This window comes from Palaemon carinicauda, chromosome 23, assembly GCF_036898095.1.
Source record: "Palaemon carinicauda isolate YSFRI2023 chromosome 23, ASM3689809v2, whole genome shotgun sequence".
Classification (NCBI taxonomy): domain Eukaryota; kingdom Metazoa; phylum Arthropoda; class Malacostraca; order Decapoda; family Palaemonidae; genus Palaemon; species Palaemon carinicauda.
Genome location: NC_090747.1, coordinates 102,747,936 through 102,773,374, shown reverse-complemented (window position 1 = coordinate 102,773,374; position 25,439 = coordinate 102,747,936). Strand labels below are relative to the sequence as shown.

The 25,439-nt window shown below is 41.4% G+C and overlaps 2 protein-coding genes across 4 annotated transcripts in view; one reads left to right on the top strand and one right to left on the bottom strand.

Annotated features, from left to right (window-relative positions):
• Positions 1–306: 306 nt before the first annotated feature.
• LOC137617321 (small nuclear ribonucleoprotein Sm D2-like) lies at positions 307–24,520 on the bottom strand. Of its 3 annotated transcripts, none has more exons than XM_068347331.1 (4): positions 24,385–24,520; positions 16,417–16,534; positions 8,985–9,142; positions 307–490 (listed from the first exon to the last, which is right to left on the bottom strand). In XM_068347331.1, the coding sequence occupies exons 1-4, from the start codon at positions 24,387–24,389 to the stop codon at positions 418–420; spliced, it is 354 nt and encodes a 117-aa protein (XP_068203432.1). In that variant the 5' UTR covers positions 24,390–24,520; the 3' UTR covers positions 307–417. The 3 variants fall into 3 exon arrangements, 1 of the variants encoding a protein (XP_068203432.1); XR_011039616.1 differs by lacking the exons at positions 307–490; positions 24,385–24,520 and adding exons at positions 19,399–20,310; positions 24,218–24,351 and having other exon boundaries at positions 9,125–9,142; XR_011039615.1 differs by lacking the exons at positions 307–490; positions 24,385–24,520 and adding exons at positions 19,399–20,267; positions 24,218–24,348 and having other exon boundaries at positions 9,125–9,142.
• Positions 24,521–25,170: 650 nt separating this feature from the next.
• spt4 (Transcription elongation factor subunit spt4) overlaps positions 25,171–25,439 on the top strand; it is a 110,040-nt gene continuing 109,771 nt past the window's right edge. The window contains exon 1 of the mRNA XM_068347333.1: positions 25,171–25,439. This exon is cut by the window's right edge and continues 113 nt beyond it. The gene's annotated coding sequence lies outside the window, so the exon portion shown is untranslated.

The window sequence follows — 25,439 nt, the reverse complement described above, 5'->3', positions numbered from 1 at the left end:
ATAGCAACAATTTGTGGTTGTCACATGTGTGTTACATTTACCGTACACTTTCGTAATACACTCAACAACTGAGGCAATGACATAAAACTAATTGATATTAAAGTAAAAAGTAACTTTTCATTTAAGATGGAAATCCTCATTCTGTATGATAACTAACTTTTATAACCCAAAAAATATTGTTTAAACAGTAACACCAAAGTTGATCTAACATGATTTCGTACATACCGAACAATGAACATTTTCCGATTAGCATACGTATAAAGAATTGGCAGACCTAAAATCACTCTTTAGGGTAAAAATATAAAATAATCTTTAATAGATTTATTATAAAACATAAATGGAGAAATGGGAATCACATAATCTAAGATACTTCCTCAGAGATGACTTTATAAAACTAAATAAAACTAGAGTAATTTCCTACTGATTACCAAGAGGATTCTTCACAACAATGATGACGGAGTCCCCTCTTAAGAACATCTTTTGAATGTATCTGGAAAAAGGAAAAGTTTAAATTATGGAGCTGATCACAGATCATTGACACTAAATGAGCTTAGCAAGATCCGAGCAAGTTGTAAACTTTTACTTCAGGCGTTCACAATACGAAGGGTCTCCAAAGCCAATACTTTTTTTAATTCCTTCAATGTCTTCTAAAAACATTCTTCTATTCCCATTTAAAAGGGTACTTGGATATACATACAAAAAAAATTCTTATTTTCCCGTTAAAAAGGATACTTGGATATGCATAGAATACAAACCTTTTTTAACCCTTTTATCCCCAAAAAGGACGTACTGGTACGTTTCACAAAACTCATCCCTTTACCCCCATAGACGTACCGGTACGTCCTTGCAAAAAAAATGCTATTGAAATTTTTTTTTCTTTTGCATATTTTTTATACTTTTTTGAGAAACTTCAGACATTTTCCAAGAGAATGAGACCAACCTGACCTCTCTATGACAAAAATTAAGGCTGTTAGAGCAATTTTAAAAAAAATATACTGCAAAATGTGCTTGAAAAAAAAATAACCCCATGGGGGTTAAGGGTTGGAAATTTCTAAATAGGCTACGGGTAAAAGGGTTAAAATAATTTCCTAAGTCGCCGAGATGAAAGAGCTTGAAAATTGCCTATTTTAAAAAACCTTTATCTTGTGATTTTGATTTTTCCAATTCGGCCCCTGGAGACCCTTAGAATTGTGAATGCCTCAAAAGTTTACACCACTGAATAGGAAAATGTTATTTTTATTAGTAAAATAAATTTTTGAATATACTTACCCGATAATCATGTAGCTGTCAACTCTGTTGCCCGACAGAATTCTATGGAGGGATACGCCAGCTATCACAATACTAGAAGGGGGTGTACTTACCAGCGCCACCTGTGGCCAGGTACTCAAGTACTTCTTGTTGACACCTCCTCAATTATTCCTCGGTCCCACTGGTTCTCTATGGGGAGGAAGGGAGGGTCAATTAAATCATGATTATCGGGTAAGTATATTCAAAAATTTATTTTACTAATAAAAATAACATTTTTCAATATTAAACTTACCCGATAATCATGTAGCTGATTCACACCCAGGGGGGTGGGTGAAAACCAGTGTACAAGATTAAAGGATAGCTAAGTATCCCATATTTCATATAACAGTTATCTCAAATAACAATGAAATAATAAGTACCTGGTAAGGAAGTCGAATTGAACCGTTACTCTGTCTCTTTTTTAAGTTCGTCTTCCTTACTGAGCGCAGCGTTCCTCTTGGAGGCTGAATCAACCCAAAGGTGCTAAAGTATACAGGGCTGCAACCCATACTAAAGGACCTCATCACAACCTTTAACCTCGGCGCTTCTCAAGAAAGAATTGACCACCCGCCAAATCAACAAGGATGTGGAAGGCTTCTTAGCCGACCGAACAACCCATAAAAAGTATTCAAGAGAAAGGTTAAAAAGTTATGGAATTATGGGAATGTAGTGGCTGAGCCCTCGCCTACTACTGCATTCGTTGTTACGAATGGACCCAGGGTGTAGCAGTACTCGTAAAGAGACTGGACATCTTTGAGATGGAATGATGCGAACACTGACTTGTTTCTCCAATAGGTTGCATCCATAACACTCTGCAGAGAACGGTTCTGTTTGAAGGCCACTGAAGTAGCCACAGCTCTCACTTCATGTGTCCTTACCTTCAGCAAAGCAAGGTCTTCTTCCTTCAGATGAGAATTTGCTTCTCTAATCAGAAGCCTGATGTAGTAAGAAACTGAGTTCTTAGACATTGGTAGAGAAGGCTTCTTGATAGCACACCATAAGGCTTCTGATTGTCCTCGTAATGGTTTTGACCTTCTTAGATAGTACTTAAGAGCTCTAACAGGGCAAAGTACTCTCTATAGTTCGTTCCCCACCATGTTGAACAGGCTTGGGATCTCGAACGACTTAGGGCAAGGACGGGAAGGAAGCTCGTTTTAGCCAAAAAAAAAAAAAAAAAAAAAAAAAAAACCGAGCCGCAAGGAACATGTAGCCGTTTCAGATGTGAAACCTATGTTCCTGCTGAAGGCGTGGATCTCACTTACTCTTTTACCTGTTGCTAAGCACACGAGGAAAAGAGTTTCTAATGTGAGGTCCTTAAAAGAGGCTGATTGGAACGGTTCAAATCCTGATGACATTAGGAACCTTAGGACCACGTCTAGATTCCAGCCTGGAGTGGACAACCGACGTTCCTTTGAGGTCTCAAAAGACCTAAGGAGGTCCTGTAGATCTTTGTTGGAGGAAAGATCCAAGCCTCTGTGGCGGAAAACCGCTGCCAACATACTTCTGTAACCCTTGATCGAAGGAGCTGATAGGGATTTTACGTTCCTTAGATGTAACAGGAAGTCAGCAATCTGGGTTACAGTGGTACTGGTTGAGGAAAACTGCATTGGCCTTGCACCAGCTTCGGAAGACTTCCCATTAAGACTGATAGACTCTGAGAGTGGATGTCGTCCTTGCTCTGGCAATCGTTCTGGCTGCCTCCTTCGAAAAGCCTCTAGTTCTTGAGAGACTTTCGATAGTCTGAAGGCAGTCAGACGAAGAGCATGGAGGTTTGGGTGTACCTTCTTTACGTGAGGTTGACGCAGAAGGTCCACTCTAGGAGGAAGAGTCCTGGGAACGTCGACCAGCCATTGCAGTACCTCGGTGAACCCTTCTCTCGCGGGTCAGAGGGGAGCAACCAACGTCAACCGTGTCCCTTTGTGAGAGGCGAACTTCTGAAGTACCCTGTTGACAATCTTGAACGGCGGGAATGCATACAGGTTGAGATGGGACCAATCCAGCAGAAAGGCATCCACGCGAACTGCTGCTGGGTCTGGAATCGGAGAACAATACAAGAGGAGCTTCTTGGTCATCGAGGTAGCGAATAGAACTATGGTTGGCTGACCCCACAGGGCCCAAAGTCTGCTGCAAACATTCTTGTGAAGGGTCCACTCTGTGGGGAAGACCTGACCCTTACGGCTGAGGCGATCTGCCATGACATTCATATCGCCCTGAATGAGCCTCGTTACCAGCGTGAGCTTTCGATCTTTGACCAAATGAGGAGGTCCCTTGCGATCTTGAACAACTTCCTCGAATGAGTCCCTCTCTGCTTGGAGATGTAAGCCAAGGCTGTGGTGTAGTCGGAGTTCACCTCCACCACCTTGTTAAGCTGGAGGGACTTGAAGTTTATCAAGGCCAGATGAACTGCCAACAACTCCTTGCAATAGATGTGAAGTGTCCTTTGCTCCTGATTCCATGTTCCCGAGCATTCCTGTCCGTCCAGTGTCGCACCCCAGCCCGTGTCCGATGCGTCCGAGAAGAGACGGTGGTCGGGGGTCTGAACAGCCAAAGGTAGACCTTCCTTGAGAAGAATGCTGTTCTTCCACCACGTTAGAGTAGACCTCATCTCTTCGGAAACAGGAACTGAGCCCGTCTCTAGCGTCATGTCCTTTATCCAGTGAGCAGCTAGATGATACTGAAGGGGGCGGAGGTGGAGTCTCCCTAACTCGATGAACAGGGCCAGCGATGAAAGTGTCCCTGTTAGACTCATCCCCTGCCTGACTAAGCATCGGTTCCTTCTCAGCATGCTCTGGATGCATTCTAGGGCTTGGAAGATCCTTGGGGCCGACGGACAAGTCCAAAAAGCTCGACTCTGAAGATCCATACCCAAGGAAACAATGGTCTGGGATGGAACTAGCTGAGACTCCTCAAAATTGACCAGGAGGCCCAGTTCCTTGGTCAGAACCATAGTCCATTTGAAAATCTCCAGACAGCGACGACTTGTGGGAGCTCTTAAAAGCCAGTCGTCTGACGGAGCCGGACACAAGATCATGATACTGCTGCACAGTCTGTAAACTGTCAATCATGGGCAAGCGAGGAAATACAGTGACAACCCGAATCTGTCTAGACTATCTGGGTCGTACAGACAACTCCTTAACGGGTTGCTGAGGTAGCCGCACTGCGTCACAACAAGTCCCTTCTGTTGGTTGTTGAACGTCTTCCCCGTGACACATTGACTCCGTAAACAAAAAATCCTCTAACAAGGACTAAGCTTGGACTGCATGTCATGCAAGACAGCTCAAGGTCTATGGGAGCAGGTGTGGTAACAGACGGGATTAGCGGCTGAAGTGGAACCATTACCTTCCCTGTAAGCATGTTATGCTTAAATAAAAGTCCATAAGAGGTTATGCAGCTAAAGGCTCCCTCCAAATGACAGAGTCCTCAAGGGAATATCAGAAGGAGGGAGAAAAGAACTTTCTCATCTACAGGGACCTTATCCTAGAAAAGCTAAGTTCTCTGAGTGAGGGTTCACTGGTGCAAAAGCAGCAGACTAGAAGGCAACGTTATGAAACTGCTTGACAGTCTAGTGAGTTGGCAACAACCCAAGATATGTTGAGAAGCATGCGGTAAGGTATGCAGAGTATGATGAATGCAGAGTATGCTGAATGCAGAGTATGCTGTATGCAGAGCATGCTGTATGAAGAGCATGTTGTATGCAGAGCATGCTGTATGCAGAGCATGCTGTATGCAGAGCATGTTGTATGCAGAGCATGCTGAATGCAGAGCATGCTGAATGCTGAGCATGTAGTAAGCAGAGCCTGCTGTAAGCAGAGCCTGCTGTAAGGAAAGCAGAGCGTGTGCATGGCGTTTAACATTCTCAGAAATTCCATGACCAGTGCTAGAGTGCTTTATGCATGCTTGCATGGGGTTTAAAAATCAACATAATGTTTACCTTACATTCATAACTCATGATTCATATTTTTGCCATGGTTTGAAAATGGAGGTAAGGTATGCTGAACAGCAGAGTCAGAACGAGCTGGAACAACAACAGTGGAAGGTGCAGAAAGTTCCTGTTCCTGTGGTATGAGTGGAGCGTGAAGAGACCGAGGTTGCGCAGAACAAGGTAAAGTTCCCGCAAGCAGAGGTGTCTGAGGCGCAGGATCAGGGTGCACGGGTTGAGCTCGGTGCAGCAGCTGAGGAGACTGACTCACAGGTGGAAGAGGTTGTACCTCCACCGAGAGTTGCACCACCGGTGGAGCAGCCAGGGGAGGAGGAGGAAGAGTGGAGTAATCCTCCTGATCCCAAACCAAAGGTTGCCTTAAAGAAGGCTGAGGCTGAACAACACTGGGAACAGCGAACACAGAAAGAGGTTCAACATCGTACGCCTGGCAGATGGTGCTGCGACTGGGTGCAGCGAGTGCAGGTGGGTTGAGCACAGGCTGAACGGGTGCAGGTGGAGGTGCAACACTCTCAGCCCGACACTCACGCAACAGGTCCGAAAGCTGTGCTTGCATGGACTGTAGTAGAGTCCACAACATCGTACGCCTGGCAGATGGTGCTGCGACTGGGTGCAGCGAGTGCAGGCGGGTTGAGCACAGGCTGAAAGGGTGCAGGTGGAGGTGCAACACTCTCAGCCCGACACTCACGCAACAGGTCCGAAAGCTGTGCTTGCATGGACTGTAGTAGAGTCCACAACATCATACGCCTGGCAGATGGTGCTGCGACTGGGTGCAGCGAGTGCAGGCGGGTGCAGCACAGGCTGAACGGGTGCAGCCGGTTGGTGCACCACCGGTGCAGGCGGGTGCAGCACAGGCTGAACGGGTGCAGGCGGTTGGTGCACCACCGGTGCAGGAGGAGGAGGAGGTGCAACACTCTCAGCACGACACTCACGCATCAGGTCCGAAAGCTGTGCTTGCATGGACTGTAGTAGAGTCCACAACATCGTACGCCTGGCAGGTGGTACTGCGATCAGGTGGAGCGAGCATAGGCGGGGGGAGTGTAGGCGCACTCTCAGCCCGACAAACTGATGACTGAGGAGAGTCAGAGCTAACCCAATGACTGCATCCGGGTTGTTGAACTTTACTTCGTACGTCTGGCATAGGTCTGGACTTACGTTTAAGAGGTCTTGAGACCTGAGACCAGCGTTACTCTGCCTATATTTTCTCCTCTAAATCTCTTCTGCAGACGAGCAAAATAAGGGCTCAATCGTCTGCGGGTGGGAGTGACGGTCTCGGTAAGACACGCCCACAACCACCGAGGATACTTCTGTGCGCCGATCAAGGCCTGCCGAACCCTTTAATCCTTCGACATTGCTTCTCCCCTGGGCTTGGGAGCTTGCAAGAGGTCCCGGACTGGGAGGACGACTGGCGCGCACAAAAGTACCCTCACGCATAACACTGACATACTTTGCGCTAATCACTTATCACTTTGATTTCTGTTTGCACTTATTTCACTGAACTCGAAACTTTAAGTGGTTTGTACCTGAAACACGCAATTCTATCCTTCTCAAAAGTTAGTAATTGCGAAAACAGAATTACAATGTAACAGAAAAATCTAATGAAAGAAAATTCAGTGGCTGGAAAGAGACTAAACACTAGATCACTCTAGAAACGTTTAGTTTCTTCCCCTAAAGAGACTAGGGATAAGAGCAAAACGATAACGACGTTACTCGTACGCCTGGCAGGCTTGAGGGAAACGTTTATCCTCTTTCTCCCTCCGTCTCTATCTCTCTCTCTCTCTCTCTCTTGACTTAGAACCTGAGAGAAGAGCCCAATCATATATATCGTTAAAACATATTATTGTTAAAGGAAAAAACTGAAATATTTCCCAAAAAGAAAAGTTCCTTTATTAGGATCAAAACCATTAAGTTAAGAAAGAATGAACAAAACGCTAGACACGGTTACTCTTACTGCAATGTGAAACCGTGAACATTCTTTCTCTATCGTAACGATAGAGTGCAAGTTGAAACGTTCTGAACGTCAACAACTGCCGAGACAAACAAAACGTTAGTTCAACTTTGAAAAAGTACGAGACTATCAAAGAAATTCTTTCAAAGACATTAAAATAGCATAATATGTTAACAGGTAAAACCGAAATGACGGGCTCACGATAATTAACTTCGGTACCAAGAAAAGACCGCCTACTATTAGGAAGGTCGAATATAAACAAATATAAAAATTAATTTTAATAAGTTTATAATAAAAGGAAGTTAATCGAAGAGGCCTATAAGAGGCGGAGAGATATAAAATAAATCTATAACTTTTGTTAAGCAAAATTAAGAAAGAGAGTCTAAACTCTCTTAGACACCAACACTTCCGTCTAAGGGAAGGGTCGGCCATTGAAAGGTGAACGAGAGTTCATACTCTCTTCGTCACCAAAATTAATCAAATTAATTCCAAAAGCTAACTAAGCTAAAATAGAAGTTTCCAGTAAAGCGACAGCCGAAATCAAAGAGAAATACTTCACCAAAGTCGTGAAAATACTCCAAGAACATAAGCGTATCCCAGAACGTCTTGTCAGAAGCACGACAGAGGAATAATTGAGGAGGTGTCAACAAGAAGTACTTGAGTACCTGGCCACAGGTGGCGCTGGTAAGTACACCCCCTTCTAGTATTGTGATAGCTGGCGTATCCCTCCATAGAATTCTGTCGGGCAACAGAGTTGACAGCTACATGATTATCGGGTAAGTTTAATATTGAAAACTATAATTTTTAATGTGCGTATCAATTTGAACAGAACTAAATTGTAATGATTGGTCATGCAAATGTTATATCACATAAAATTTAAGTGTCGGACACAGATTATTACTTGGATGCATGGAATCGTAACCTAAAGTTTTGGCTTTTTAAATACACTAAAATAATTTTAGAAAAAGTGTAATTTTCCTCCAAGTTAATTGGTGATAGCGCACTACAAGTTGGATTCATGAATACTTACAACTTGTAATTAATTTCTGAGAAACCACCCATTTGCTTGTAGCTATATCTTTTGATAATTCAAAACGAGGGTCTATTCATTCACCTATTATTATTATTACTAGCTAAGCTACAATCCTGGTTGAAAAAGCTGAAGGTTATAAGCTTAAGGGCTCCAAAAAGGAAAAATAGCCTAGTGATGAAAGAAAATCCACTAAATAAACAACACATGATAAGAAATGATTAAAGAGTAAAAAATATAAGACCAGTAATAACATTGAAGCAGAAATATCCTATATAAACTATGAAGACAGACTCACATCAGCTTAAGTTTTGTTAGGGTTAATCTTCATGCCCCATAATTTGCACCATACACTAATTTTAGTTAGATCTCTATCAAGGGATTAAGCAAACCCAAACCTACATTCGGATGGAATTGAGGCAAAGAGGGTAGAATCACCTGCATATGCAACAAGCTTGTTTTCCAGACCAAAGCACATTTGTATATAGTAAAAGTAATGGGCCAAGAACACTTCTATACAGTACTCACTATAGTACCCGTCAACAACTCTTTGCAGTCTATTACTTAAAAATTCAATAATTAGGTTAAGAAAAGACCCACCTACTCCCAACGGTTTTGAGTTTGAAAAAAAGAGCCTCATGATTACCACAGTCAAAAGGAACACCAATTTGTTTGCTTCTAGTATGAGTAGTGCATAAAAATGGTCTACAGTGACCCAGATGAATACAGAAAGTCTAATGTTTAAAACCAAATAACATTCCCCATAAAATGAAGTAACTTACCTTTCACGGTTAACAGGCTTTGATTTTTTCTGTCCTTTAGCAGTCTTTGGCTGTTCCATCCAGATTTCTGTTACTTGTTCCAAGACCATATTGAAATGCCTGTCAAAAGCCTTAACACGCCCCAAAAGTTTCTTGTTGTTTCGACAATTAATCAAAACCTAGGAGTAAAAAAAAAAAGGTTAAGTAAAACTTATTAAATGGCTAAAATACAACTTATTAAATGGCTAAAATACAACTTATTAAATGGCTAAAATACAGACGAATAAGGCCGAACAATCATTAAAAATTTTATTACATAACATTTCCAAGATTATTTCTTTATTTATATAAAAATATTCTACACCCCCCAAGCTTGGCAACTCTTTACGAAGGACAGTGACAATCTTGAATAAGACAACTATACCCTTTACTGTATACCAACCTTCACAAAAGCAAATGGTAAAACAGGTATACAGTATAGAGATTGACGGGGAGAGAAAAAAAAAGGGAGCTGCATCTTAAATTATCATCATTAGAAATAGGTAAAATACAAGGAAAATGTTATTTTCATTAGTAAAATAAATTTTTGAATATACTTACCCGATAATCATGTAGCTGTCAACTCTGTTGCCCGACAGAATTCTATGGAGGGATACGCCAGCTATCACAATACTAGAAGGGGGTGTTCTTACCAGCGCCACCTGTGGCCAGGTACTCAAGTACTTCTTGTTGACACCTCCTCAATTATTCCTCGGTCCCACTGGTTCTCTATGGGGAGGAAGGGAGGGTCAATTAAATCATGATTATTGGGTAAGTATATTCAAAAATTTATTTTACTAATGAAAATAACATTTTTCAATATTAAACTTACCCGATAATCATGTAGCTGATTCACACCCAGGGGGGTGGGTGAAAACCAGTGTACAAGATTAAAGGATAGCTAAGTATCCCATATTTCATATAACAGTTATCTCAAATAACAATGAAATAATAAGTACCTGGTAAGGAAGTCGAATTGAACCGTTACTCTGTCTCTTTTTTAAGTTCGTCTTCCTTACTGAGCGCAGCGTTCCTCTTGGAGGCTGAATCAACCCAAAGGTGCTAAAGTATACAGGGCTGCAACCCATACTAAAGGACCTCATCACAACCTTTAACCTCGGCGCTTCTCAAGAAAGAATTGACCACCCGCCAAATCAACAAGGATGTGGAAGGCTTCTTAGCCGACCGAACAACCCATAAAAAGTATTCAAGAGAAAGGTTAAAAAGTTATGGAATTATGGGAATGTAGTGGCTGAGCCCTCGCCTACTACTGCATTCGTTGCTACGAATGGACCCAGGGTGTAGCAGTACTCGTAAAGAGACTGGACATCTTTGAGATAGAATGATGCGAACACTGACTTGCTTCTCCAATAGGTTGCATCCATAACACTCTGCAGAGAACGGTTCTGTTTGAAGGCCACTGAAGTAGCCACAGCTCTCACTTCATGTGTCCTTACCTTCAGCAAAGCAAGGTCTTCTTCCTTCAGATGAGAATTTGCTTCTCTAATCAGAAGCCTGATGTAGTAAGAAACTGAGTTCTTAGACATTGGTAGAGAAGGCTTCTTGATAGCACACCATAAGGCTTCTGATTGTCCTCGTAATGGTTTTGACCTTCTTAAATAGTACTTAAGAGCTCTAACAGGGCAAAGTACTCTCTCTAGTTCGTTCCCCACCATGTTGGACAGGCTTGGGATCTCGAACGACTTAGGGCAAGGACGGGAAGGAAGCTCGTTTTAGCCAAAAAAACCGAGCCGCAAGGAACATGTAGCCGTTTCAGATGTGAAACCTATGTTCCTGCTGAAGGCGTGGATCTCACTTACTCTTTTACCTGTTGCTAAGCACACGAGGAAAAGAGTTTCTAATGTGAGGTCCTTAAAAGAGGCTGATTGGAACGGTTCAAATCCTGATGACATTAGGAACCTTAGGACCACGTCTAGATTCCAGCCTGGAGTGGACAACCGACGTTCCTTTGAGGTCTCAAAAGACCTAAGGAGGTCCTGTAGATCTTTGTTGGAGGAAAGATCCAAGCCTCTGTGGCGGAAAACCGCTGCCAACATACTTCTGTAACCCTTGATCGTAGGAGCTGATAGGGATTTTACGTTCCTTAGATGTAACAGGAAGTCAGCAATCTGGGTTACAGTGGTACTGGTTGAGGAAAACTGCATTGGCCTTGCACCAGCTTCGGAAGACTTCCCATTAAGACTGATAGACTCTGAGAGTGGATGTCGTCCTTGCTCTGGCAATCGTTCTGGCTGCCTCCTTCGAAAAGCCTCTAGTTCTTGAGAGACTTTCGATAGTCTGAAGGCAGTCAGACGAAGAGCGTGGAGGTTTGGGTGTACCTTCTTTACGTGAGGTTGACGCAGAAGGTCCACTCTAGGAGGAAGAGTCCTGGGAAACGTCGACCAGCCATTGCAGTACCTCGGTGAACCCTTCTCTCGCGGGTCAGAGGGGAGCAACCAACGTCAACCGTGTCCCTTTGTGAGAGGCGAACTTCTGAAGTACCCTGTTGACAATCTTGAACGGCGGGAATGCATACAGGTTGAGATGGGACCAATCCAGCAGAAAGGCATCCACGCGAACTGCTGTTGGGTCTGGAATCGGAGAACAATACAAGAGGAGCTTCTTGGTCATCGAGGTAGCGAATAGAACTATGGTTGGCAGACCCCACAGGGCCCAAAGTCTGCTGCAAACATTCTTGTGAAGGGTCCACTCTGTGGGGAAGACCTGACCCTTACGGCTGAGGCGATCTGCCATGACATTCATATCGCCCTGAATGAGCCTCGTTACCAGCGTGAGCTTTCGATCTTTGACCAAATGAGGAGGTCCCTTGCGATCTTGAACAACTTCCTCGAATGAGTCCCTCTCTGCTTGGAGATGTAAGCCAAGGCTGTGGTGTAGTCGGAGTTCACCTCCACCACCTTGTAAGCTGGAGGGACTTGAAGTTTATCAAGGCCAGATGAACTGCCAACAACTCCTTGCAATAGATGTGAAGTGTCCTTTGCTCCTGATTCCATGTTCCCGAGCATTCCTGTCCGTCCAGTGTCGCACCCCAGCCCGTGTCCGATGCGTCCGAGAAGAGACGGTGGTCGGGGGTCTGAACAGCCAAAGGTAGACCTTCCTTGAGAAGAATGCTGTTCTTCCACCACGTTAGAGTAGACCTCATCTCTTCGGAAACAGGAACTGAGCCCGTCTCTAGCGTCATGTCCTTTATCCAGTGAGCAGCTAGATGATACTGAAGGGGGCGGAGGTGGAGTCTCCCTAACTCGATGAACAGGGCCAGCGATGAAAGTGTCCCTGTTAGACTCATCCCCTGCCTGACTAAGCATCGGTTCCTTCTCAGCATGCTCTGGATGCATTCTAGGGCTTGGAAGATCCTTGGGGCCGACGGACAAGTCCAAAAAGCTCGACTCTGAAGATCCATACCCAAGGAAACAATGGTCTGGGATGGAACGAGCTGAGACTCCTCAAAATTGACCAGGAGGCCCAGTTCCTTGGTCAGATCCATAGTCCATTTGAAAATCTCCAGACAGCGACGACTTGTGGGAGCTCTTAAAAGCCAGTCGTCTGACGGAGCCGGACACAAGATCATGATACTGCTGCACAGTCTGTAAACTGACAATCATGGGCAAGCGAGGAAGTACAGTGACAACCCGAATCTGTCTAGACTATCTGGGTCGTACAGACAACTCCTTAACGGGTTGCTGAGGTTGCCGCACTGCGTCACAACAAGTCCCTTCTGTTGGTTGTTGAACGTCTTCCCCGTGACACATTGACTCCGTAAACAAAAATCCTCTAACAAGGACTAAGCTTGGACTGCATGTCATGCAACACAGCTCAAGGTCTATGGGAGCAGGTGTGGTAACAGACGGGATTAGCGGCTGAAGTGGAACCATTACCTTCCCTGTAAGCATGTTATGCTTAAATAAAAGTCCATAAGAGGTTATGCAGCTAAAGGCTCCCTCCAAATGACAGAGTCCTCAAGGGAATATCAGAAGGAGGGAGAAAAGAACTTTCTCATCTACAGGGACCTTATCCTAGAAAAGTTAAGTTCTCTGAGTGAGGGTTCACTGGTGCAAAAGCAGCAGACTAGAAGGCAATGTTATGAAACTGCTTGACAGTCTAGTGAGTTGGCAACAACCCAAGATATGTTGAGAAGCATGCGGTAAGGTATGCAGAGCATGATGAATGCAGAGTATGCTGAATGCAGAGCATGCTGTATGTAGAGCATGTTGTATGCATAGCATGCTGAAAGCAGAGCATGCTGTATGCAGAGCATGTTGTATGCAGAGCATGCTGAATGCAGAGCATGCTGAATGCTGAGCATGTAGTAAGCAGAGCCTGCTGTAAGCAGAGCCTGCTGTAAGGAAAGCAGAGCGTGTGCATGGCGTTTAACATTTCTCAGAAATTCCATGACCAGTGCTAGAGTGCTTTATGCATGCTTGCATGGGGTTTAAAAATCAACATAATGTTTACCTTACATTCATAACTCATGATTCATATTTTTGCCATGGTTAGAAAATGGAGGTAAGGTATGCTGAACAGCAGAGTCAGAACGAGCTGGAACAACAACAGTGGAAGGTGCAGAAAGTTCCTGTTCCTGTGGTATGAGTGGAGCGTGAAGAGACCGAGGTTGCGCAGAACAAGGTAAAGTTCCCGCAAGCAGAGGTGTCTGAGGCGCAGGATCAGGGTGCACGGGTTGAGCTCGGTGCAGCAGCTGAGGAGACTGACTCACAGGTGGAAGAGGTTGTACCTCCACCGAGAGTTGCACCACCGGTGGAGCAGCCAGGGGAGGAGGAGGAAGAGTGGGGTAATCCTCCTGATCCCAAACCGAAGGTTGCCTTAAAGAAGGCTGAGGCTGAACAACACTGGGAACAGCGAACACAGAAAGAGGTTCAACATCGTACGCCTGGCAGATGGTGCTGCGACTGGGTGCAGCGAGTGCAGGCGGGTTGAGCACAGGCTGAAAGGGTGCAGGGGAGGTGCAACACTCTCAGCCCGACACTCACACAACAGGTCCGAAAGCTGTGCTTGCATGGACTGTAGTAGAGTCTACAACATCGTACGCCTGGCAGATGGTGCTGCGACTGGGTGCAGCGAGTGCAGGCGGGTTGAGCACAGGCTGAACGGGTGCAGGGGAGGTGCAACACTCTCAGCCCGACACTCACACAACAGGTCCGAAAGCTGTGCTTGCATGGACTGTAGTAGAGTCTACAACATCGTACGCCTGGCAGATGGTGCTGCGACTGGGTGCAGCGAGTGCAGGCGGGTGCAGCACAGGCTGAACGGGTGCAGCCGGTTGGTGCACCACCGGTGCAGGCGGGTGCAGCACAGGCTGAACGGGTGCAGGCGGTTGGTGCACCACCGGTGCAGGAGGAGGAGGAGGTGCAACACTCTCAGCACGACACTCACGCATCAGGTCCGAAAGCTGTGCTTGCATGGACTGTAGTAGAGTCCACAACATCGTACGCCTGGCAGGTGGTACTGCGAGCATAGGGGGGGGGAGTGTAGGCGCACTCTCAGCCCGACAAACTGATGACTGAGGAGAGACAGAGCTAACCCAATGACTGCATCCGGGTTGTTGAACTTTACTTCGTACGTCTGGCATAGGTCTGGACTTTACGTTTAAGAGGTCTTGAGACCTGAGACCAGCGTAACTCTGCCTTTATTTTCTCCTCTAAATCTCTTCTGCAGACGAGCAAAATAAGGGCTCAATCGTCTGCGGGTGGGAGTGACGGTCTCGGTAAGACACGCCCACAACCACCGAGGATACTTCTGTGCGCCGATCAAGGCCTGCCGAACCCTTATGCCCTTCGACATTGCTTCTCCCCTGGGCTTGGGAGCTTGCAAGAGGTCCCGGACTGGGAGGACGACTGGCGCGCACAAAAGTACCCTCACGCATAACACTGACATACTTTGCGCTAATCACTTATCACTTTGATTTCTGTTTGCACTTATTTCACTGAACTCGAAACTTTAAGTGGTTTGTACCTGAAACACGCAATTCTATCCTTCTCAAAAGTTAGTAATTGCGAAAACAGAATTACAATGTAACAGAAAAATCTAATGAAAGAAAATTCAGTGGCTGGAAAGAGACTAAACACTAGATCACTCTAGAAACGTTTAGTTTCTTCCCCTAAAGAGACTAGGGATAAGAGCAAAACGATAACGACGTTACTCGTACGCCTGGCAGGCTTGAGGGAAACGTTTATCCTCTTTCTCCCTCCGTCTCTATCTCTCTCTCTCTCTCTCTCTCTCTCTCTCTCTTGACTTAGAACCTGAGAGAAGAGCCCAATCATATATATCGTTAAAACATATTATTGTTAAAGGAAAAAACTGAAATATTTCCCAAAAAGAAAAGTTCCTTATTAGGATCAAAACCATTAAGTTAAGAAAGAATGAACAAAACGCTAGAAACGGTTACTCTTTACTGCAATGTGAAACCGTGAACATTCTTTCTCTATCGTAACGATAGAGTGCAAGTTGAAACGTTCTGAACGTCAACAACTGCCGAGACAAACAAAACGTTAGTTCAACTTTGAAAAAGTACGAGACTATCAAAGAAATTCTTTCAAAGACCTTAAAATAGCATAATATGTTAACAGGTAAAACCGAAATGACGGGCTCACGATAATTAACTTCGGTACCAAGAAAAGACCGCCTACTATTAGGAAGGTCGAAAATAAACAAATATAAAAATTAATTTTAATAAGTTTATAATAAAAGGAAGTTAATCGAAGAGGCCTATAAGAGGCGGAGAGATATAAAATAAATCTATAACTTTGTTAAGCAAAATTAAGAAAGAGAGTCTATACTCTCTTAGACACCAACACTTCCGTCTAAGGGAAGGGTCGGCCATTGAAAGGTGAACGAGAGTTCATACTCTCTTCGTCACCAAAAATAATCAAATTAATTCCAAAAGCTAACTAAGCTAAAATAGAAGTTTCCAGTAAAGCGACAGCCGAAATCAAAGAGAAATACTTCACCAAAGTCGTGAAAATACTCCAAGAACATAAGCGTATCCCAGAACGTCTTGTCAGAAGCACGACAGAGGAATAATTGAGGAGGTGTCAACAAGAAGTACTTGAGTACCTGGCCACAGGTGGCGCTGGTAAGAACACCCCCTTCTAGTATTGTGATAGCTGGCGTATCCCTCCATAGAATTCTGTCGGGCAACAGAGTTGACAGCTACATGATTATCGGGTAAGTTTAATATTGAAAAAAGGTATGGAGCATATCCATTGATTCGTGCAAATATGGAAATGTGTGTAGAAAGTCAAGATGCATGGCAAGTGTAGGGCAGTAAAATCTGTACTTTACGATGAATGATGAACATTTTCAAGTCATTGTAATCTAGAGAGAAAGAAAAAAAAAAAACCATAACAGGATGAGTACAGTAATCTACATATCTACATACTTGTGTGTTGTTCTGGACACTTTCATTTAAAATACGCAGCGGACCCGTGGCAAATTCTTCCTTCTCTAAAGCAGCCAACTCCTCTGGGTTCATGTCACTGCGAGTCTTCTGTGTAGCACTGAAAGGAATTAAATATAACTAAAAAATATTCTTAACTGTACTAGTTAAGATAATTTGCTGACCTCTACTCCTGTATATTTTGCATCAAAAAAATTCCATAGTACATCTAATTTCATGAATAAACAATTTTCTCAATCAAGAAGCTGGCTACTCAACATAGTCAACCAACTAATTTATATTGAAGGACTCATGATCAAGAATTTTAACCCTTTTACCCCCAAAGGACGTACTGGTACGTTTCACAAAAGCCACCCCTTTACCCCCATGGACGTACCGGTACGTCCTGGCGAAAAAAAGGCCCTAAAACCTTTTTTTTCATATTTTTGATAATTTTTTGAGAAAATTCAGGCATTTTCCAAGAGAATGAGATCAACCTGACCTCTCTATGACAAAAATTAAGGCTGTTAGAGCAATTTTGAAAAATATACTGCAAAATGTGCTTAAGAAAAAAAATAACCCCTGGGGGTTAAGGGTTGGAAATTTCCAAATACCCTGGGGGTAAAATGGTTTTAAGATAATTTGCTGACCTCTACTCCTGTATATATTGCATAAAAACAATTCCATAGTAGATCTAATTTCATGAATAAACAATTTTCTCAATCAAGAAGCTGGCTACTCAACATAGTCAACCAACTAATTTATATTGAAGGACTCATGATCAAGAATTTTAAGTGAAAAAAGTCAATTTTTATTATAAGGAAATTGATCATTTCAATACTTAGCAATGTTCATTACTGTTCCAACTCTGAAAGGGACACACTCAACTACTAATTCTATAGTAAAACAAATTCCTATCATTCTCCCCATCAGTTTGACATGATGCACTGTGGAGCTATGAGTCGTGCAAGGTAGCCATCTGTTGCACTTGACTACTATTGTTCTCATCCTTTACTCTCACATGGGTTTGTCCTTCAAAATAAGAAGTCTCAGACTTACTCATTCATTAAAGGAAATCTCACCACAAGAAAAATGGTAGGTACTTTTCTTCCCTAGATATGTCACCTTCCTGGTCCCATACAGAAACAAGGAAGACCCCAATAAACTCCTTACTGTTAATCATTGGGATGTAGGTATTAGGGCCTTAGCCAGCACTGGCTTAAAAGGTAACTCATATACTAGGATCTGGAAATCCTCTCCCTCAAACAAGATGGTGTTGGCAGGGTCAAACCAGGCACATCAAGAGTAAGTGTTTGGTAAGAGACTGGCCTGTCCTTCCCCTTACCAGAAAGATGGACGCGATGCTTCTTGGCAGACGTAGTCTGCAAGAAAGATGTTCTGTAGTAAATTCCCTAGCATTAAACACCTGACCAGCATGCAAAGGTTACAACCGATGCATCTCCCCTGGAGAAAAATAAATAGGCAGAACAGCCAGTCATTCTACCTCTCCTTGAGCCTTGTGTTAATTGCGTTACCTAAGACAGGATGAACACCAAGTACTGTCAGAACTGGAAGTGCTACAACATTACTGGACAGCACCCCAGGACTCGATAGAAAAAGTTGGCAATGTCCACACAGAACAAAGGGGGGAAGATGGTACAACAACTTTAGCTCTTAGTAAGGCAACAACTAAACCAGAAGGCTACTGACAGGGCAACAGGGCTAGGTTTGAGAGTTCTTACTAGAAATGCTGTTCACCACCTAGGAGGATGGCTCACAAGTGTCCACCAGCGAGTTCTTTGCAGATCACTGAAAGCTTACTGTAAATCCTCTGTAGCAGTAGACTCAGATAGTGTGACTAAAGCTGTCAATAATATGACTGCATGTCAAGTAGTAAGCATTGCCTACATCCCAATTCAGGTGGCAAAGGACATTTGAATCATGGAAAAAACCTACACAAGGCCCACATTTACTTCAGCAGACAAGAGTAATACAAGACACACCAAAATATTTTTCACTGCCATGGTATGGGAAATACACATACACTTCAATCACCTGCCAAGGGAATTGGAAAGAAACACACTCACACCTGAACTCTCTTCACTATAACCCTTGAATTTCTTTTCAATCTTGATACATAATAGTCTCTAATGATTCCTGAATCATGGAAGCTACTTGACCTCTTACTTAGATATTTCTTGTGTGAAATTATTAAACATTAAAGAAGCTTTCTACAAAGGGGCAAGACTAAAAACAGTGGCAACCACCTATGGAGTCACATGACATCCACACTAAAGGAAGCACTTAAAATTGTTTCTCTGTCCCTGTGTAATTACTTCACAATTGGGATAAACCTGCATAACGTGATCAGAACTATCTCTACACTCGTCACATCTATTCTCATTCCTGCACACAGTACACTTGGTGTGAAGAGCTAAGATTTACTCGAAATGCTTCCTAGCTTTGCAAATAGAGCAAACACACACACTGACATCTTGGGAAACCATTTTGAAATCCAGACAAATATAATACTCAATAACTAAACCAAATCACTATAAACCACTAATAAAATGTAAACAAAAACATAAGAACTACTCGGGGTACATGTTGGCAGCTCCAATGACCAGGTGAAAATGGATGATGAGAACAAGGGCAGAAATGCATACACCACCAGGCAGCAAACTCACATGGCTTGGGAGTGTTACAAAAAATTTTTACTTTTGATTTTAGGAGTAATGGCTCAGCTTCCAATGAAGGAAGAGGAATGAACATTAGGAAAATTTATCAAAGTTCTGTAATTACCATAACTGCACAATGTAACACCGGAGCTGTAAATACACAATAAAAATTCAAATACCAGTTTAGATCAAACAACAATTAAAGATCATTAAAAAAATATACTATACAAATAGAACAAAATTAATTTCCCCAGACAATTTGACAATGATACTTTATGAATGCTTCTTAAATTAACCAAATTTTTACCTGTACAGCAGATATCTCAATAAGACACGACCTTATCCAATGAGCTTTCAATCATCTCTATCACCGTATTGTACTGATATTTAAGATTGTGTAAATCTTCATTAGCATTAATCAATATCACAGGTGCTGGCACTTCTGACCCTCTGATCCAAGTTTCGTATCTCTCATGCAGGTCTTTGCAATAATCAAGTGATACCAATTGTTCCTCAAACCTAGCTCTCGCCGCAATTCGTCTATGAGCAACGGCAGGATCAGTTTTAAGATACACTATGAGGTCCACACTACAGTCCAAGTAACGAGTAAAGGCTTCGAACCATTTACAATACACTAGGTATTCTGCTTCAGTCAATTTCCCAGAACAGTAGAGATTCTCAACAAAACAAAATCTTGCACTATACAAGGATCGTTCCATCAACTTGACCGAGTGTCTGCAATCTGCCAGATGATTCTCTAACATGGTTTTCTGTACATAACTTTGAAACACAAAAGCCCAGTTATGGGGGTCCATGTACATTTTCTCTAATAGATTGACACCTCTGAAATCCTGCCATTTGTGAACAGGTTCTGGCATAACATCAACACCAAGTGTTTGGGACAGATGACTGAGCAACGTTGACTTTCCACTGCCGATGTTTCCTTCAACTGACACTGTGAACTTATGTTGTGACCTACAACCTATTTTCAATTCAGGGGTCACGAAGTAAGAGTTTGGTTTCAGGCTATGAACTCTACTTGCCGCTCTCAATGTTTGTCCACATAATGAACCGAATAAACGATACATTTCCAACACAGCACGACTAGCATAACTTTAATTTTCTTGTTTGCAGTTCTAACTGCCCTTGGATATTTCCTGATCACAATTAAATGTTCTGCAAAGGCACCAAAACATAATTCCAACTATTGTACAAAAATCTATGATCAAACAAGTGAAAAAAATTAGTAAGCAAATTAGGCTTAGTAAGAAATGAAAGACAAATCAGGCCTACTAATGAGTAAAAAGCTAATTACAATACAGATTGACTCATGCCAAAGATAACTGGTACCTAATTCCACCAACTCGTACCTGATCTAAGTACTGTGTAACTTGTACTCATGCATAAATGCTAAAATTAATTTTAGTTTCATTTCTATGATTTATTTTTTATGTTGCTGTTTTGTGGGTTACATTATCCAATGTATTAATTTATAATTTATATAATTATGCAGTATATTATTAGTAAAGAGGCAAAAAGGTCAATGGAACAATAATACACAGAATTTACACCACGCGATCACTCAGATTTGCTATGTCCAATACAGTACTGCTTTGCATACAAGGCCGAATTTAAACAAACTTCCTATATATTCATGTTCAGCTTGTAACAAGGATTGTTGAAAACTGGAGTTGCTACAAGCAAATGATCAGCACAAATAACTATGTGACAGGGTGGCCCTATCTATTCAACTACCGGTGTAGCAAAGAAAACATCTGACTGCATGTGATAATTCCTAAGATGTCCACGGAATCTAATCCCTAAGATGTACAGTACAAGGAATCTCCGCTTGTTGGCCTACAGCTGCAACTTATCGCAGATTAGACACTAGCATCCAACAAGCGGTCGAGTGTTGAGAAACAAGACTAACTCAAACTCTAGGCACAGTATGAGAGGCTTTTAACATCCTGTGATTTCCTGAATAAATGCCACAGGTTCCTTAATTCTTAGGACATTAGTATTGATATAATTTTATTGATAACCTTTGCTTCCAGCAGTAATTGGGTGCTGCTATTATGTATAACTTTGTCTTATTTTACTTTTTCTTGTGTACTTTACATAGGTGGTTTATTGTGCTATTTTAATTGCTTTAAATGTCATTTTGATATACAGTATTCTTGTATTTTATATTTCTAAGTCTTAATACCCATCTGCAGCCTCTGCCATATAATTAGCATATCCATAGCTCTTAAGCTGTCTGTCACCGTAAACCCTGATGGGTAGAACTTGGTACTTGTTTGGATACGAGTTTACCATCTCAGAGGAAATTGGGACTGGTAACGAGTAAAAAGCAAATTAGGCCTAGTAATGCATGTGTTAATGACAAATTTGGCATTGCAATGTAATGCTTAAACAGCAAATTTGGCCTTGTAATAAGTAAACACCTAATTAGGCCTAGTAATGCATGTGTTAATGACAAATTTGGCATAGTTATGTGTAAACAGCAAATATGACCTGGAACGTGAACAGCAAATTTGGCCTAGTAATATGTAAACGTAAAATTAGGTTTATTAATGCAACCGTAAACGGCAAATTTGGCCTGGTAATGTGTAAATGGAAAATTTGGTTTATTAATGGGTAAACGCCAAATTTGGCCTAGAAATACGTTTACAAAATTAGGCCTAGTAATGCATTAAGAGAAAATCAGGTCTAGTAATACATAAGTGGCAAATTTGGCCTAGTAATGCATAAACGGAAAATTAGGCTTCGTAATGCATGCATTAACTGCAAATTTCGTCTAGTAACGCGTCAACGGCAAACTAGGTCTAATAATGAGGATAGCGCAAATAAGGCATAGGGAGCCATGTAGTAGGTTGGGACAATTTAGGTCAGGAATTAAGGTTTCATTGTATATTATTCCATGGTAATGTAACCTAGGAAAAAAACTACTGTTTCTTATAGAAAAAATTACGCTTTCTTCGAAAATGACACTCGTTCCCGTCGTAAATGAATAGTTTCAGAAATAAATATACATCTATATCCTCCAATAATGGGGGACCCCCAGTGGGAACTCAGGGTTTTGGGTGGGGAAAACATACTGGGGAATCGATATATAAACGTAAAACAAGCCTTTTCTTCTCTATACATTACCTTCTTGAAATTATAATAACTGGAGGAAAATACAAAACAGTATACATGAATAAACTTTGGAGGCGCCGTTGCAAAGATTGTGTCATGAAAAAATACAGTAACCAGTACTGCCAACGTCCGATGTAGATCAAATGTTATTTTGTGACCTGTCATACTAGGCTAGGTTAGGTGGGTTTGTTAGGTTCTGTGCCCTTTTTGTACATTTTATATATTGAGTAAAAATTATATGGAGAAATTATTTAATATATGGAAATATCTATCATTACTATCTTTAGTAATGTCAACGTGCCATTGGTAACTCTGTGTACCATACGTCAACGTTGGTAACACTGTGTATTATTGGTAACGTTGCTAATGTTATCGTTCGTTCATAAGAGAAGTGACACCGTGCATCTTAAGTTATCCGAATTGGTTGATCTGTTTGTTTCCGATTGAAATGAACATCAAATTCCCTTAATTCACGTTATTTACCATAGGAAAACAATTATATATCGTTTCCCCAGTATGTTTTCCCCACCCAAAACCCCGAGTTCCCACTGGGGGTCCCCCATTTATCGTAGGATATAGATGTATATATATTTCTGAAACTATTCATTTGCGACGGAAACGAGTGTCATTTTTGAAGAGATCGTAATTTTTCCTGTAAGAAACAGTAGTTTTTTTCCTAGGTTACATTACCATGGAATAATATACAAAATTACCGGAATTAAAATGCGAGTAAATTTTTACTAAAGCATATTGCCGAGGAAAATGAGTGTTCCTGGTTAACTTATAAGCACCTAATGCAAATAATTGAGAGAAACCGATTTGTTTTCAAATTATAGAAGTTTTAAAATTCCAAGTTACAACAAACCCCATTTCATGATAATTATTATAGCAGTATTAACTGTAACTGAACAGGATGTGTCCCAACCAACTACAAACTAAACCAAGATGTAAGAATGTACGTTGATGGGACAGCATTAAATTGTAAGCGCTAACGCTTCATAGCCAGGGACAACATGGGCTATATCTATCGGGGAAATTTTGAAACTAAGCAGGAGCTACTCGTGTGACTTGTGCACAGACCGGGCTGAGCTTAAGAAATATTGTCGTGGTAAAGGGAAATATGTAAATGGATAAAATAACTCCATATTATTGAATATTAGACCATAATACAGAACACTTGGAGCCTTTGTACATCAGCGGCCAGTTCCTCCAGTGTACTTAAAAAATGGACATCAACTAACCTAAACTCTACCCCCTAACCTACAAGGCGTGTCCTTACTTACTTACCTAACAGGGGCACTAACGGCCCCCTGCGACCCCCCTCTTACACTGCCGTACTCTATGCGAGTCGTAATCATACATTCAGATGGCCGCTTTCATACATAAACCCCGAACAATTTCCCCATACAGAAAAACAATTAGACAAGTAACAAGAAAGATGACGGTGATGATATGTAGTATATATGGTCCTGCTTTATCACTTTGTCCTGCAAGGGCATTATCACTGCCCCTTGCCTCTGTCATTCATGAGAGGCCTTTAATCCTTTAATTCCTCCTTAACGGCATTATTCCTTAGGCCTCGTTTAAGAAGTTCTAAACCTCAGGAGTATTCTTTTACGGGATTTTAAAATACGTAAAATAAGATAAATTACCGGTAGCGTAGATTGGGTAGCCTAGGCCTTGGCCATTAGGGTATAGGTAGGACATGGCATAATATTACATGTATCTATGGAAGGTAATAGGCCTATGCTAAATCTAAAGGGTAAATGATAAAGTATATAATAAGTATATTATGAAATATACACCGTAGCCATTACTAATATACCGGCATAATCAAAACTAAAGCACAAGCAATGTAAGTCGTAAAAAACACCGAAAAAATCCAATATATAAAACATTTCATATAAAAAATGCAAATTTACATTTCATGATAACATCAACCAATATAATAAATCAAAATCTCTAATTAATGCGTTAACATTTCATACAATTTCCACCATAATACACAAACAACATCGATTTGTTTCCCGCCGCGAAATAACCATAACTGAAACTGAGACATTTTAGTTTACATAACGGGAATTCGAAACTGAAACCTGTTTCTTTACGATGTTGAATTAAACCAGATTCATAATTACGGATATAAAATACTTACGCCATTGCGATGTTGTAGATGAAACACGATTAAATATCCAGAACTTCTCAAAGTTTCGAAACGTTTGATGTTAGGTGCTGCCCTCTGTTAACAATCTTGAAAATTTGTGTTCGATTTCTTTGTTTTAATTTTATAATGTAATGTTTTGTCTATAGTTATTTTTCATGTAGTAAACCTAGTATTAATCATTATAGAATATTTATATTAAATATAATTCTCTCCAATTTAGGTATTATAAATGAATATTCGTATACGCTTTTTATACAATTTGCAGTTAAAGTCAGGGTTCTTACAATTTAGGACAATTGTTTGGGAGTGCATTTCAATAATGGTGGTAAGAATGGTGTTCGATTTCTTTATATTAATTTTTTATGGTAATGTTTTGACTATAATATTTTTTCCTGTTGCTAAAATAACACTGATAATTTTAAAATATTAATATCATATCTACTTCTCTTCTATCCAGGTATTATAATAAAATATTTAGCTACTCTTTTACTGCAATTTGTAGTTAAAGTCAAAGCTGTTACATTTTAGGACAAATGTTTGGGTGTGCATTTCAATGGGATAATTCATTTATAACAAAAAAAATCGTATTTGATAATGCAGTCTAGGAAGATAGTGATTGACATATCTTATATTTATAATTCTTAACAAAAATCTCAGATAATCACCTTCAACTTAAATCAAGGAAAGATCATGCAGTATTCCTGAAGTTTTAGGCCTGAAGTTCAAGTACACTATCATTGGCGGCTCAGTGTTACTGAACAGTGGAAGGTTTTAGTTTGTGTTATGTTATTGTGTCTATGTTATTAATCATACTATTAATGCGCTAATTACATCAAGCTGATGATGCCATCATTGAGTGAGGATGCCAAGCCTGAAGACGATTTGGTGTCTTAGTTGCTTACATATAATTGAAGAACTATCCTCGAAAACAGAAGGCAAAATATCAACTTATGGAGATTAAATTTCTTTTAGTTCATCGAGGAAGGACCTGCCACTGGGGCTATTGAATTACTTTAATTGTTCTCAGTTGACATCTTAACCGGGTG